This window comes from Acinonyx jubatus, chromosome X, assembly GCF_027475565.1.
Source record: "Acinonyx jubatus isolate Ajub_Pintada_27869175 chromosome X, VMU_Ajub_asm_v1.0, whole genome shotgun sequence".
In the NCBI taxonomy this organism is placed as follows: Eukaryota; Metazoa; Chordata; class Mammalia; order Carnivora; family Felidae; genus Acinonyx; species Acinonyx jubatus.
This window is the reverse complement of record NC_069389.1, coordinates 99020748-99037143: the sequence shown is the minus strand read 5'-3', so window position 1 is coordinate 99037143 and position 16396 is coordinate 99020748. Positions and strand designations below refer to the sequence as shown.

Here is a 16396-nt window from a genome sequence, read left to right as displayed (position 1 = left end):
TGCAAGAAATACCTTCGTTTGATTAATCATCTCTCTGACCTTTTTCTTCTTATTGAACAAGGTTAATAATACTTGTTATCACTCAAAGTTAAACTGTATTAGCTGCCAAGTGATTTTTATTTGCAAAGGCCTGTTATCACTGCCAAGAGGCTTCAAAGTCGGGATCGGTTACATTCCTCAGGTATGACCCCGAGGGACATCTGACCAATGCGACGTTTCCCACTGGAGAGGTCAGCAGCTTCCACAGCGACTTGGAGAAGCTGACAAAAGTGGAACTAGATACTTCCAACCGTGAAAATGTCCTCATGTCAACCAACCTGACAGCAACTAGTACCATATATATTTTAAAACAAGGTAAGGATACTTCCCACTTCGCCTATCTTAACTGCTGCCTTCAAACCTCTGCGCGCCATTAATAAATAGAATTCGCTCCTGGCTGAGGAGATGGCTTCTCCTCCCTATTTTCCAGCTACAGAGGCTAAAACCCAAACGAAACCACACCTTTCACAAAGTTCACGTTGCCACATTGGGCCACATCTCTGTGGGAGCTGTGAGGTTAAATCCCTGCCAAATCCGCTCCTCCTTCAGGTCATTTCCCAACACCCAGCTGTTTGTAAAGCTCTTTCGGGCTCTGATTGGGTTATATTAAAGAAATGAAGTCTGTGCCCCAGCTGAGATTAGCATTCTAGATCAATGCTGACGTGAGGCAAGAATGTAAGTGAAACGAGAGAATTAAAATCTCATTCTAGTCAGAGAGAAAAGTAAGAATGGAAGAAAAAGGAAAGGAAGCCTGGAGGGAGGGAGGGGAGAAGGGGCAGAAGGGGAGAAGGAGGGAGAGGGAGGGAAGAAAACAGAAGAGAACGGAAGGGAGGGAGGGAGGGAGGGTTGCATTTGGCGGGAATGTCTTGTTTTCTCTCTGCCCAGCCATGAAGGACTGATTCCGTTGTTAGGTTATGGGCCCAGACCCCCAAGTGTCCAGAGTTCAGGTTCACTCTGAAAGGACCGGTGGTAGCAACCTCTGTCAGTGTTACCGTGTCGCTAGGTCAGCGGGTGTCCCCGGGCAGTAAGGAGGCAGAGTTGAACTTCGTCTTCTCCTTCTAGCTCCCAGCGTGTCAAAATGAGGAGGCCAACCCGCCAGGTCCCAGATGGATTCTGTGAGGGAATTCTTTAAAACTGAAAAAGAGAAAGCCAAACACAGCCTGCAGTATTAGGAATCTTTGATCCGAGAAACAAGGTACCCCAGCTATGAAAATAACGAGACCCAGACGGACAGAGAGCACGTCGGCCTGTCAGAGGGGTTGGCTAGCCCAGAAGGCAGTTGGGCCCGTAGCGGCCCCTCTGCTCACCCCGCCCCAGACTTGCCTCCTGAGGCTCCGCTGGTCTCTTCTCTGCCGGCCGTGCTTCCCTTTCTCCCCCTCTTCCTCCTTTGCTCCTCTGTCTACAGAAAATACCCAGAGCACCTATCGTGTGAGTCCGGACGGCTCTCTGCGCGTCACCTTCGCCAGCGGGATGGAGATCAGCCTCAGCTCGGAGCCGCACATCTTGGCCGGGGCGGTCAACCCCACCCTGGGCAAATGCAACATCTCCCTGCCCGGAGAGCACAATGCAAACCTCATCGAGTGGCGGCAGCGCAAGGAGCAAAACAAAGGCAACGTTTCGGCGTTTGAAAGGAGACTGAGGGTAAGTCTTGGGACCCGACGCAAGATCCGCAACTGGCGGTTTAGGTTGGAAAACCACACAGCCGCCCTGATCTGAAGTCCCATCGCAACAAAGCTTTTCTGGGTGACTGACTAGCGTATAGGATACACTAATTCGAGAGAGGGTGCTAACGGCTGATAATGGTTCAGTGTCCTTAAATGAACACTCTAATAGGAGCATTCTTTGTCATTAGCCAGCTGAAGTGCTCTGATAGTAGCAATTTCAGCCACCAAGAAAGTCTGGGTGGAGAAATGGGTTTAGTAGGGAGGCCCTCCAGAATCCCTCCCAGCGTGCTGGGGAGATGGTCATCAGGCTCACTACACTTGACCCAGCTCCCTGCTCGGGGGGTAGTTTATACTTTACCTGGAAGGACCCGGCAGGCACCCACACAAGGACATGAGACAACAGGCAACATCTGGGCAAAGGCAGGTGCAAAGGAGGAATCGGTGAGTGATACTATTGCCGTGAATACACTATGAAGGGCCAGAGGGGTAAAGGACTAGCACCCAGATGTGTCCGGTGGTGCTCAGAGACAGCTGTCCGGAGGACATGAAAGGTTTCAGGGTTTTCACGTCCTTACCAGGCACAGTTCCCCGCAGTTAACCAGAGATCTCTGTCAAACCTGCCTTTCTGCCACACGCAAAGCCTCCGAGCACCACAGCACTCTGTCTGCCTGTCCCTTCTTCGTGTTAGGATGATGTGACCAACTTTCCCAATATAGTAACATTCAATATCAGCCCCAGAGCAACTGCCAGCCCGAGGGAAACAATCAGTCACAATTGAGGCCGGGCCTGCCTTGAGTGCCTGGATACCCGGGAAGCTCGCGCTTTCTTCACTCACAGTACAAATTCACTCCCGGTGAAAATGTGGTAACCTTTAGGCTGTGGAAATGCAACGCCAAACAACCACCCAATTCCAGTAAGAAGCGGTCAAACCAGTCCAAAGGCGTGACGTGGACAAAACAATCCAGCACTCACTTTTTCGGGCAGTTCTGTTGGTGACACACAGGCACAGACTTCAGTGATTTTGTAATGCCACTACAGCTGTCTACAGGCACAAGTCAATTGTCTGTTTTGATTCTACCACCAGTCTCCAACAGGACATTTACTGCTGATATGCCCCTGAATTGAGAGGTAAAACCAGTCCAAAGAGTCCACCCCTCTCTGTGTGGGAGGCAGTGAGGGTTTCAGTCAGAATTCTAGAAACGAGATCTCCTGGGCAGAGCCGTAGATGGGGAAGTTAGATGACCTGGCTTAAGACATGCCTTTATTTTCTTCGCCTGTGAAATGAAAGTATCATGCTCAAGAAAAGTAAGAACTATGTACATATGGCTTATCAACCTCATGGACTCCCCGCAGAATAATTGTATCACATAAATGATCTCTTAGTGCCTCCCCTGGTTTACAGCCTCAAGAAAACATTATGAACCATATCAGGTACTATGGGTTTTCCCGTTCGTCAGGAAACCCCATCCTATACTATGTGACTTTGGGGTTTTCCACTTTCTAGGATAACCCGCCATTTTCTCCCCTCCATATGCACAGATAATGGAAAGACTATAAACTGTAACTTATACCTCATATCCCAAATTGTTCTTCATGTTGAAAAGTTAATGCTCATAAAACATTTGGGGCATTTGGGGGCCCTTTAGTGTTACGGAGTGAAGTATTATTTAGTTAACACTATTTATAATTGACCCATTTCCCTTCCTGTCGTACAGTTGAGCAGATTTGTGGAACTGCTTATAAGGGCAACAGATTCAGGACTTTCTCTTCTATGTGACTTCTAAGGGTACTTCCTGAGGTCCTGTGACACAGTGGAGCCCCTCAGCAGCTGAGTGGTGTCACCGTGCATGTCCCTAGAAACCTAACAGCAATCCTTTACATATGTTTCGTGCCCTAGAGTTAACAAAATGCTTTCGGAGCCAGGATTTTATTGGATCGCCACCACCGTCAATTGTTGTTATTCCCAACTTACAGATAAGGAGACTAAGGCCCAGAGAGGTTAAGTGATTTGCCCAAAGTCAAACAGCTATTAAGGATCAGAGCCAGCACTAAAATGTGGGTCTTTGCCTAGCACACCACTCTTTCCACTTCATCGTGCTGTGCTGCCTTGTTCCTTAAAATAATTAATCTATAAATCATTGCCCCACTCAGTGGAGCCACCTTGGCAGGGCCTGACTCCTCATTTCAATGCGGACAAAAAGGGACAAATAATCAACTCTAATGTACTGGCGAGTGTGGGTGGTACAGGACAGCTGGCTGGCCTCCAGGCAGGAGGAGCGTGGAAGAGGCAAGGGAAGGGAAGCTGCTTAACTGGCTAATTCTTACCTTCTCTCCCCCCCCTTACGCATTTTTGTTTATACCGCTGCCTCGGTTTCCCCAGATGAGGCAAATCTGATTTAACGGAATGTATATGCTCCCTTAACATAGGTGTGAATCCAATTTTGACGAGGCAAGCTCTCTTCCCCTGCTGAGTTTATTATTTCAGAGATGGTACCCCTTCACTTCCGGTCACTTTTCAAGGAGCAAGCAGATGGCACGAGATGGAACGTTCTCTCTTCCCGGGCCAGATATGCAGGGTCCCATTTGTAAGCATACATGTACAAAACAAGCTTTTCCAATGCCCTCAAGGACCTCAAGGCCTAGACGGAATCATTTTATTTATGTATTTATTTATTTATTTATTTAAATTCAAGTGAATTAACATACAGTGTAGTATTGGTTTCAGGAGTAGGACCCGGTGACTCATCACCTACACATGACACCCAGTGCTCATCCCAACAAGTGCCCTCCATCCCGCCCACTCCCCACTGGCAACCCTCAGTTTGTTCTGTGTCATTAGAGTCCCTTGTGATTTGTTTCCCTCTCTCTGTTTTTATCTTACTTTCCTTCCCTTCCCCTGTGTTCATCTGTTGTGTTTCTCAAGTTCCATATATGAGTGAAATCATGATATCTGTCTTTCTCGGACTGACTTATTTCACTTAGCATAATACCCTCCAGTTCCATCCATGCTGTTGTGAATGGCAAGATTTCATTCTTTTTGATCACCAAGTAATATTCCATTGTAGGACTATACCTCATCTTCTTTACCCATTCATCTAGACTGAATCATTTACTTCTCCGGGTGGAGCAGCCACTCCACAACGAGGGCAAGTTGGGGGTACCAGAGCTCTTGAGACAGAATACCAGGTTCAGATAGTCGTACAACATAGAAACTCCTGCTGTACTGTGGGGAATAGGACTCCTCTTTGAAAAACCACACAAAGGTGTGGTTGTCATTTTTAAATGTGCTTGGGCAGCAGGTCCTAAAACACTACTTGTTTGGGCACAAAATGACAGGTTCATTTAAAGACCCCTTTGGGAAGATGATGGACATTCCAAAAAGCTACCTGTCACATCCAGCCTAGACCTTCTAGCTCAAAGAAAAACAGACAAGAATAGACTTCTCTTAGAGATAAAGCAACAAGAGTTGATCTTCTCTAATGATTGATGGCATTTTTTTTTTCATACAAAGTCACCTCAAGGCGAGCAAGGCAGGCTGTCGGGAAACGTGCTATCCTGCTCACCCTGGCCAGGCGAGGGATTTGTAACCTCTGGGATGTCCTGTGCCAATTCCATTAAGTGAAATAACTCACATTAACATCCGGAAATTTCCTTTATTTCAAAAATCCATTCCCTACCCCAACCTGAATTGTGTTTGAATCACCTTCCTTGCAAAGTACTTTTACATCCAGTCCATGTATCTTATCTGTTGCATCAGCCTGTCCCCATAAATACATTTCCTTGGACAATGGAGACATTAGAGTGCAGATAACAATGGAAGCAGTTGTAAAAGAATTGGACATTCACCCACAGCGAACCAGTCTGGGAACTTCACCCAGATTGCACCTCGCCACACGCACAGATACTAATCCCGTCATAGGAGACTTATCCCAGCACTGGATCCCAGAGCTCTTTACAAGATTTCGCAGACTGAGATGTGAGGTTACAGCAAAACCCCAGCACTACACCCTCCTTTATGAAAAGGAAAAAAAAAAACAAAACAAAAGTCCAGGAAGCTTAGCACTTCAAACCAAAGTCATAAAATCAAGTAAGATGATTATGTGTTTACAAGCAAAATGAAGCAAAGACTTATCTAAAACCCTCGCAATTGATTTTTGTCCCCTTTCCACTCAAAGATAACTGAGCACCGGGTAGATTGTTTTTTAAATGCAACATGTGACCGTTCATACATGATCTGAGCTGTGAAACGGGGAACAAGCCCAGATGCAACACAGGGTCCCAGGCTGACAAATGATGGGGAATTTGGGAGGCAGCCAAGAAGGTTCCAGCATCTCCCTCCCTTCTCAGAAAATGCCTTTGCTGACAGGGCACTCGGCTACAGGCTGCTCAGAGTTGGAGTTCACATTTGCTTCACGCTATTTTAACTTCCTTCTCCCCGGGTTTGCTGGAGGGATTCGTTTTGTGAAAATTTAGATAAGGAGCCTACTTGCAGATAGGTTAATCTATTTTCAAAATATATCTGTCGTTCTCAGTCCCAAGTAACAGTGCGTCAACCCCTAAGGAGTCACCTGGAGACAGGAACTTTCGGGCATCCAGGCAACCGGGCCGAGTTGGGTTTTTTGGGGCCAGGGGATTCTTGGGGCCCTCCAAGCACAGAAGCTACTACATTTGTTAATCTTAAGTCAACCCCACTAAGAGAACTCGAAAGAAAGTATTTCACATATTATTCCGCATGCATGTAAGCATTAATGATTTGGTATGAAAAATTTCCATTGTCTGTTGTATGGTTACACAAATGAATTCCCCAACAGGAGAGCATTTAAACGAGAGCAAATTAATATAATGCAAAAAGCATCTAAGTTAAATGATATGGCAGAAGCCAGGTGAGTGGAATGAGTAAGATTTTGAGGAACAAGTGGTATGCCCATAATATTGCACCCCTTTTCCCATCTATGAAAGGAGCAATATGGGCTGTGCAATCTCCATCAAGAGTGGCATTATCACAATTGGTCATAATTACAGCAGCTAACATTCACTGAGGTCTTACTATGTGTATTGCTATATATTAATTCACTTAGTACGCATGACACTTTATCAGGTGGTTTCTATTATTATCATTCCCATTTTACAGATTAAGAAACAGGCACAGAGAGGTCACACATAACTAGTAAGTGGCAATGCCAGGATTTGAACCCAGGCGGGTCAACTCAATAGCCCATGTCCCAAGATTGCTACTAGCACTAAGATTTTGTGGGCTGGCGGGGTAAGGAGAGTATCTTGTGAGTAAAAACAAGAAAAGAGATAAAAAGAAACTCCAGATGGAATAGTAGCAGCTGATGCTAACACAAAATACAGGCCCTGTTCATTTATAGGCAAATCTGTGAATTAAAAAAAAGCCTAAGTATGGTTTTGATTGTCAGCCTAGCAGTTGTCAATAACAAATAAAATCTGTAGCATTGTCCTGATTGATTTCTAAAAATCAAGTACTAATTACCTTAAAACCAGTGAGTGCAGGGTAGCATGTACTAATTTAAAATCTGTGACTTTTCTATCCATTCTCATAAATTCATAGAAATTAAATGCAGGGCATCTCCCAAACCGTGATGTGATTGCTTGGCCTGTGTCCGTTATTCACCTTCCGACTTTTCCAGCAAAGATTAACAGATTAATTCAGGCGCATTGTGAGCTGAAATGCTAGACAGCAGGAAATTCAGCCTTTTCTTCCCTGTAGAAGAAAGGAAATCAATTGCCATAATCATAGCTTACTTGAGTTCAACACATTTTGTGTTTTATATACATGTATTCTGTATATATATACATGTATTCTGTATATATAGGATATATATAGAATATATTCAACTGAACCATAGCAAATTGCCCTTTTTGTAGGCCCAAAACAGTCAAATATCAACAAGCTACCTATACATCAACTTCATATATCTTTATCCTGCTAATTGAATGAGTCTTGAATCGGAAGGGTTGAAAAGACTTTCTCTTAAGCCCTTAAAACATAAATTCCTAGGAAGGAGCAAGAAAGGCTCTGAGTGCAGGCAAAGGACACCTTTCTTTGGAGCCTGTACCCACCTTTCTTTGGAGCCTGTACCCACCCTTTCAAGCACTTTGATCTCTGCGGGAATCACAACCCATGGCTCCCTGGGCCACTGGCTTCCCTCTTTCCTTTCTGGTCCAACTAGGAACAAAAAGCAAGCCCTTCTCCTTATTTCTCCTTAGCAAAGCGGAAAGAAATCTAAGGGCAACCAGAGGATGAACTAAAGTATAGATACTTCTTCCCCTATGAAAAATGTTTACCAAGTCCAGCTTTCAGCTCATCAGTTGCCAAACTCAGAGGTCGCGTTCAATGCGCAACCTGTCGAAAAAGACCTCCCTTTTAACTTGGGGCGATTACCAAGTTTCAACCCTTTCTTTGCCCTCTCTTTTCCAACCCAAGAATTGGTGTAGACTAGAGGAAGAGTATGTTGGGGAGAAAAACAATCTCCTTACACTCTTCTAAGTTCTTTGGCTGGTGTAATACTTAAACGGGTATAAAAACAGATGAAGAGGAGAAAACACAGGCCTAAGTTTAATAACATGTATACCTCCTGTGTACATGAGAGACCCAGGAAAACTGAGTAGATCCCCAGTTTGCTGAAGCCAATGCCTTAAGTAACACCTCCAGCTAGACAAAAGATATTGGAAGTGAGGAGTCAGTTATGGGAGGTTACCAGGAAAACAACACTAAACAGGGGTGTAGTTTATGTAATTTTAAATCCTCACCTTCTCCATTGCTAAGAGTTTCTAGAGATTTAGTCATTCCCCACTTTCTGATACAGGGAGACACCCTTCCAAATGGAAATTCCCCTTAAAAATGCAAATGGTCAACTTCACAGTTTTTTTAAGAGCTTCTCCTGTGTCTGCTTCTTAAAAATAATCAGCCTAAAATATGCCAAGGAGGCATAATTTGTGGTGGCAAATTCTTATCCCATGCAGAATTTTTGTATTATTTATTATTTTCTGTATTATTTATTATCTATTATTTTATTATTTATTTCCCATGGAAATAAAGATGGATGCTCCACACTTAGGTCAAAGGCGATTATTGTCTTTCAGGCAAACTAGTGTTTGTATGAACATGGAGCTTTCCCAACTTTGCTCAAGACCCCAACAGTCATTGGCAATCAGCCTAAGTTTGGATTCCTGCCAAAATGGAAGTATACTTCTTCCCAGCCTCCTCACACTTAGTTTCCACAGGAGACTCGGGGGGACTCTGTGGCATCTTCTATTCAACTTCATCCACTTTCACCTCTAGCTGAATTTTACACTACCTTCTCTTTTGGGTTCCTGGACTCAATTCCAATGTGGGAGGTGGAGTTAACCCACACCAACAAGCAATTCTTGGGACACCAGCTGACTGTCCTACAAGTCAATTTAATTCTGACACTATCTACCAAGAGATAGCATCAGACTCCACGGGTTAAGGGTTCAGTCCTACAAAACTGCCCCCTGCCCACTACTTAGATGCCAGTCGGTCCCAAGTCTAAGTTGTTACCAGTGCTTCTGACGGACTGGCTATAAACCAGAGGTTCCCACAACCCTTTCCTTGGGTTTGATTAATTTGCTACAGCAGCTCACAGGACTTAGAAATATTTTACTTACTAGATCACCAGTTTGTTATAATGGGTAGAACTCAGGAAGAGCCGGATGGAACTGATGCAGAGGGCAGGGTATGGGGAAGGGTGTGGAGCTTCTGTGCCCTCCAGGTGCACCACTCTCCCAGCTTCTACACTTGTTCACCAGCCCAGGAGCTGGCCGACCTATTCTTTGGGTTTGTTTGTTTTCGGGGGGGTGGGGGGGTGGGGAGAAAGAGTGAGCATGAGCAGGAGAGGGGCAGAGGGAAAGAGAATCTTAAGCAGGCTCCACACTCAACACAGAGCCTGACATGGGGCTCGATCCCATGACCCTGGGATCATGACCTGAACCAAAATCAAGAGTCAGATGCTCTACCGACTGAGCCACCCAGGCGCCCCTCCTTTGCGTTTTTATGGAGACTTCATTACTTAGGAAAGATTGATTAAATCATTGGCTATTGGCAACTGATTCAACCTCCAATCACTCCCTCGTTCTCCAGAGGTTTGGAGGGAGGTACTAGAAGTACCAACCCTCTAATCACCCTGTTGGTTTCCCAGGCAACCAGTCCCTATTGGTAGGTTACCAGAGGCCCTCCAAATGTCACTTCATTAACATAACAAAAGGCAGCTTTATCACTCTTATCATAGGAGATTCCAAAGGTTTTAGGAGCTTTGTGCCGGGAACTGGGTGGAACACCAAATATATATTTCTTACAAATCACAATATCACACTTTCCAAACCTCTTTGAAACTAGTTTTCTGGCAGCATCTGAATATCAGAGTACATTATCCAGAAAAAGAGAAGCATGGTTGCCGACGTATTGACAGGCAGAGAAAGAACATTGGGCCGTCTTCGTCTGCTTTGTACCACTTACCAGTGATCCCTGCCTGTGTCACGGTAACGACTTTATTAAGAAATGTGTTCTTGAGTAGTGAACTTACTCTATCAGACAAATAAAACCACAAATTTAGTTGAACTGGAAATCACTTGTTACTTTGCCTCTTTAACTATCATTATAACATAAATTGTAACAGTTACAACCGTCTCTGGGAGTACACGGATATTTTACAGCTATTGTAAATGAGCGGTATTACAGTTGGAGATATGTGGCTATAAAACCACAGGAAAGGTAGTTGAAGAAAGAACACCTGGTTACGTATAGGTTTCCAAGCCCTGCGTATCAAAAGACAGAAAATATGTGCTTCACTATCACCTTTTAAGGAATAACAGCAGGTTACTGTATATTTATGCACTACAGCGCTGCACACATTGGCTACAGATGGTTTAAAGAGTCCTGATTCCCAACCTGTGTGTGGCTCTATTCCGTGAATTAAACCCACCCCTGAGACCAACAGCACTTCCTTTCAAATAATTTAGGGATCTCATCTCTAGTCTTCTGGATAGAATTCATGGCATGGAACATTTGCTAGGTCCTAATTTTGTTTGTTTGTTTGTTTGCAGAAGCTCAAAATTAAAGGCAAATATCATTAGCCCCAGCTGACTGATGAAGAAACTGAACCAAAAGAGACGTTTTAAAGCAAAATGCCACACCCCAGTAGTAAAAGGACAAACGTCATGAATAGACAATTCATAGAAGACATACATGTGGCCAATAAAATTAAAAAAAGACTCAACCTCACTACTTAGCAAATTTTTTTTAACTTTTTTTAATGTTTATTTATTTTTGAGAGAGAGAGACAGAGTTCGAGTGGGAGAGAAACAGAGAGAGAGGGAGACAGAATCCGAAGCAGGCTCCAGGCTGAGCTGTCATCACAGGGCCCCATGCGGGACTTGAACTCGTGAACTGCGAGATCATGACCTGAGCTGAAGTCAGACATTTAACTGACTGAGCCAACCAGGCACCCCGCATTACGAGTCTTTAATATGTTCTCATTTCACACCTATTGAATTCTGTACTAAGTAAATACTTATTTACAAAAATGTTCAACAAAATATTAAATATGAAAGAATAACAAAAAGTAAAAACTCTAAAAATTTCTAACAATAGGAAAAAGGATAAATAATTATCATGTAAGAAGACACTAGGCAACCGTTAAAATTCACATTTTAACAATATTCAATAATATGAGGAATACTCATAATAAAACATTAGCTAAAAAAGTAGGACATAGAACTTTCAAGTACAACCTTAGTTGTATTTTTCAGTATATACACAGATTATTCAAGAAAGTGAGATGGATGGAATGTAGCAAAGTATTAGCAGTGATTAGCATGAGGGTGAGATGACAGGTAATTACTTTCTTTTTCTATTTCTATATTTTCCAGTGTTTCTGCAATGAAAAAAAAATACCACTTTTATGATGGAGCGTGGGGTTTGAGGAAATTATTTTGAAAACCAAAGTGAGCAAGGGAACACAGGACTTAGAAATGCGAATGTTGGCTTTGCAGTTGTAGGGGCGGGAAATTGTTCCCTTCTTCCTTTCTAGATTCTTTGGTTGGTCTAATAAAATTCACGTGAGACAGATTAATAAGAGGAAAACCAATTTAATTTTGCACTTATGGAAACCCCACAAAAACACAAGAGGCTCAAAGACAAGCAATATGAGGCTTCTAGACCATCCTGAACTAAGAGATGAGAGAGGGTGCCTGGGGCTCCAGGGCAGGGAGGAGGGTAATTCACAGGATGAGGAGGAGAATAAGAGCAGATGTTTAGTAATTACACGTTGGTCCTGCCATACAGATAGGTCATTCCGATAAAAAGTAATCTCGGGTAATAGCTCTGTTCCTGAACCAGGCCTCCTATCTAACTGAATTCTTTTAGGTAGTTAAGGAAGGGATCAAAGTTTTTCTTAAACCTGCTGGGTCTTCACTGACCTCAGCTCAAAATGATACGCGTGCCAAAGTGGCACGTTTTGGGTGGCATATTCTCCTCCCTTTCACAGTTATCTGGCCACTAAGATAAGAACTGTCTTTGGATCCGACTTCCACGTGGAATCCTAAAAACACCTGAACTCAGATACAGAGAATAAATTGGTGGTTGTGGGACAGGGGGTGGGGGACAGGAAGGGAAATGGGTGAAGGTGATCAAAAGTATAAACTTCCAGTTATAAAATAGATAAGTCCTGGGGATGTAACGCACAACATGGTGACTACAGTTAATAGGACTGTGTCATACATTTGAAAGCGGCTGAGAGAGTACATCTTAAAAGTTGGCATCACAAGACAAAAAAATGTGTAACTGTGTGGAGATGAATGCTGATGAGACTTATTCTGGTGATCACTTCACAATATATACAAATACTGAGTCGTGCTGTACGCCTGAAACTAATGTTGTATGTCAATTATATCTCAAAGAATGAAAAGAAAAATTTTTAAGTAAAAAAATTTTTAAAAATCTCATTCTGAACCGAGATTTGAAAATTGGACTCTTGAGACTTGTAGAGGCTTCACGACTGGGTTTCAGAGCCCCTCTTGAGATTTCGTGTAAAACATTCCTGTTTGTGTGTACGTGCATTTTTCTGGGGGCACAGTACATAGCTTTAAGGTATTTAAAGGGATCCTTGTCCACAGAAGTTAAAAATGAACATAGAGTTTAGCTGAGTAGTGAGTGAATCAGCTTCGTTCAACTATGATTAATGTAGTCAAGCCCTATTGTCGGTTTCTCTCCTTTCCTCATTAGCCAGATATTTAACATGCTGTTCCAGATCACACTGCAATTCCTACAGATATAAATCTAGTACACCAAACTACAGTCACCTTGGAATCTGACACACGGCCCATGCAAAAGCCTAACCTAAATGAAAAAAAGTAATTATATTTTTAAAATAACAATCACTAATAATATTTTTACATTTCTCCAGGTATCTGTATATGTAGTCTTATAATACAGTGGTAATATCACTCCCATTTCACAGATAAGAAAACTAAGCCCCTGATACAAGAAATGACTTGGTGTACAGGCAAGCAGCGAATTAAATGGCTCCTGAGTCCTGGGTCACTGCTGCGGACACTTGTCAAAGTCTCTCCTTTTTCATTTGAAGGACAGCAGAATTTGCCACGCTAAAATATGCCTTTTTGGCATAAAGATTATTGTGGACTGATTTTAAGAAACAGCAGATACAGGAGAAGCTCTGAAACCCGAGTAGAAGTTCCCCTTTTGGAAGAGGCATTTGCTGTTTATCAGGGAAATCTCCATGTGTAAGGGCGTCTCCCTCTCTGTACCAGGAAGAGGAGGATGGCCCTAAATCTTTAGAAACTCTTACAGTGGAAAAGGTGAGGACTTAAATCTGCATAAAAACCATACCCTGGTTTACCGTGCTTTGCCTGAAAACCTCCCGTATCTGGCCTTCCCTCCTCCCCACCGCCAACATCTTCTTTGGTCTTTCGCTCCAGGTGGATTTAAGGTGTTGGCTGCACGATTGTGAACGCAGTTGATGAGACGAACTGAAGCAGTGCTTAAAAGGTATCTTATATCTGTTTTGTAGGCCCATAACCGAAACCTGCTGTCCATAGATTTTGATCACATAACTCGCACGGGAAAGATCTACGATGACCACCGGAAATTCACCCTTCGAATTCTTTACGACCAGACGGGACGACCTATTCTGTGGTCTCCCGTAAGCAGATACAATGAAGTGAACATCACATATTCACCTTCGGGGTTGGTGACATTCATTCAAAGAGGGACGTGGAATGAAAAAATGGAATATGACCAGAGTGGAAAAATAATTTCAAGAACTTGGGCTGATGGGAAAATTTGGAGCTATACCTACTTGGAAAAGGTAAGTATGTAAGGACAAGAAACTACTTCTGAGTTTCTGAATGAGAATATTGCAAATGGTCCTAGTTACCGATCTTGGCGAGGAGACGTACAGGAGAAAAAAGTCTGTTCTCGCTGTTCGGCTCTGTTCAAGTAACAACAACAACAAAATGAATGTATACGGAGAAGCTGTTTTTCAGCTGAAAACTTTCCCCAACTGCACACTCTGCCAGGTACTCTTTCAAACTGAAGTCAGGATAATGGCTTAGCTTTCTCCTTATTTGAGCGTATTTGCTACTGCTCTTGAAAAGGTATCTTCATTATTATGAAAGCTCACACTGAGGTAAAATAAGTGGAAAATTATAAAATTGTGTGTTAATGTGTCTCAGCTCTGGAGAAGAGCCTCTTACACAGAGGATCAGGAATTCGGATTTTGTTAGGATAATCGGTGAAGTTTTAGTAGTATACATTTCAGGACTAATTTTCACAAGTAATCAGTCTGAGCAAATGGTGGCAGTGGGGCCTTATTGGTGACAGTCCTTTGTGTACAGTGAGTCTCCAGCAGCACCTGTAACGGGAGCCCGGGGCCTCCCGTCTGGCAGACATAGACAATGATTTTAATCCCACCACCGGAACCATTTATCAGACAGCCACCACATAGCAAAATGGTTTCTGGCCACATCAGCAGCAGAGAACAGTAAGGGAAATTGATTTCTATCCCTCCATCTCAATTTCTGATGTGCTAAGATGGTGTCTCTTGTTTCCCAAATCTATCCGTTCAACTGGATTCATCAGTCCTGAATTAATTTCTGGGAAAATTGAAAAATGCTTTCCCTTGAGGATTTAAGGATAACCACAGCAAGTTAACCCCTAAAAGTTCTTACAGAAGTCATAGGAACTCATAGCTCACATGACAGATTTTCGCTATTTGCACCAAATAATGCCAAGCCTTTCTCTCTAGTTTTTTAATGTTTATTTACTTTTGAGAGAGAGAGAGAGAGACAGAGTGCAATCAGGGGAGGAGCAGAGAGAGAGGGAGACACAGAATCGGAAGCAGGCTCCAGGCTCTGAGCTGTCAGCACAGAGCCTGACGCAGGGCTCGAACCCATGAACCGTGAGATCATGACCTGAGCCGAAGTCGGACACTTAACTGACTGAAGCACCCAGGCACCCCAATGCCAAGCCTTTCTGATACACTCCCCAAAGTTTTGAGGGGAAAAAAGCGTGCCAATGGTTGTATGTCACCATAAAACTGTAACTACTTCCCAGAAGCAGTTGCTAGAGAATTTGCCAAATTGCAAATGCCTAGCAGATAAAACAGAATTCTACTTGGGAGTCAGGGTAAAGAAGGGAGTCCTCTGCTATATCCACCCCTTGTCTGCTGAAGAAATAGATCAAATCTATCATCTGTACTCTATGCTGGGAACATCTGAATCTTATAGAGTAGGTCTTTCCTCTTGAATTTTGGTAACAAGAATGATTTGCAAAATCCTATGGCTCATGTCCTATGAAGCGCTAAACATGGTACAAAATTAAATCCATTGCATGGGAGACGCATGTAGCGACCTTCATATGAAAAAAAGATGCCAGGGTTGCCTGGGTGGCTCAGTCAGTTAAGCGTTCAACTCTTAATCTCGGCTCAGGTCATGATCTCGCGGTTCTTGGGTCTGAGCCCCACATGGGGCTCTACGCTGACAGCGTGGAGCCTGCTTGGGATTGTGTCTCTCCTTCTATCTGCCCCCCCACCCCCGCTTGTTCTTCCTTTGTCTCTCTCTCGCTTTCTCTGTCTGTCTCTCTCTCTGTCTCTCAAAAATAAATAAACATATTGTAAATTTTTTTGAAAAGATGCCCCTGATCATTAGATTATAAGCTGATTTGTTTTTCAAGGAATGAGGATGCGTTTGCACTGACCCCTCCGCAGGTCGCACATGTGGCTAGTGAAGTAGCCAACACTCCCTAGGAGCCGCATGGGTTTGAACTCCTAACCCCAGCTTCATTAGCACGCAGTTTGCACACTGAGCTCCAACTGCCTGTGGACAGTTGCGTCTGAGTCTCTAAGACTTTTCCTTTATGCTGTCTGTACAAAAACGAAAAAGCCTATTGAAAACCTAATGTTTAGCCCTGAGTGTAGCCTCTTTGACACCAAGGAAGTGATTTTATTGTTTCTCTTTTCTGAATTAGCTGATTATTTCATCGAACTTTCCTCAGCAAAGAATCACGTGAAGTAAATTTCACGTAAGTTCTCTTTGCTACAGAAACTTAGTTGGCAATAACTCTTTAAAAGCAAAACAAAAAACCCCAACTGTATCCTGCAGTGGACAGAAATAAGACCTGACTGATGTGTCAT

General features: G+C 43.4%; 1 protein-coding gene across 2 annotated transcripts in view; it reads left to right on the top strand.

Annotated features, from left to right (window-relative positions):
- Nucleotides 1-16396, top strand: part of TENM1 (teneurin transmembrane protein 1) — a 779729-nt gene that overhangs the window by 748868 nt on the left and 14465 nt on the right. For both annotated transcript variants that reach the window (XM_053201635.1, XM_027054328.2), the window contains 3 exons: nt 182-354; nt 1445-1680; nt 13775-14071. In XM_053201635.1, coding sequence (XP_053057610.1) covers nt 182-354; nt 1445-1680; nt 13775-14071 — 706 coding nt within the window. The remainder of the gene's footprint in view (nt 1-181; nt 355-1444; nt 1681-13774; nt 14072-16396) is intronic.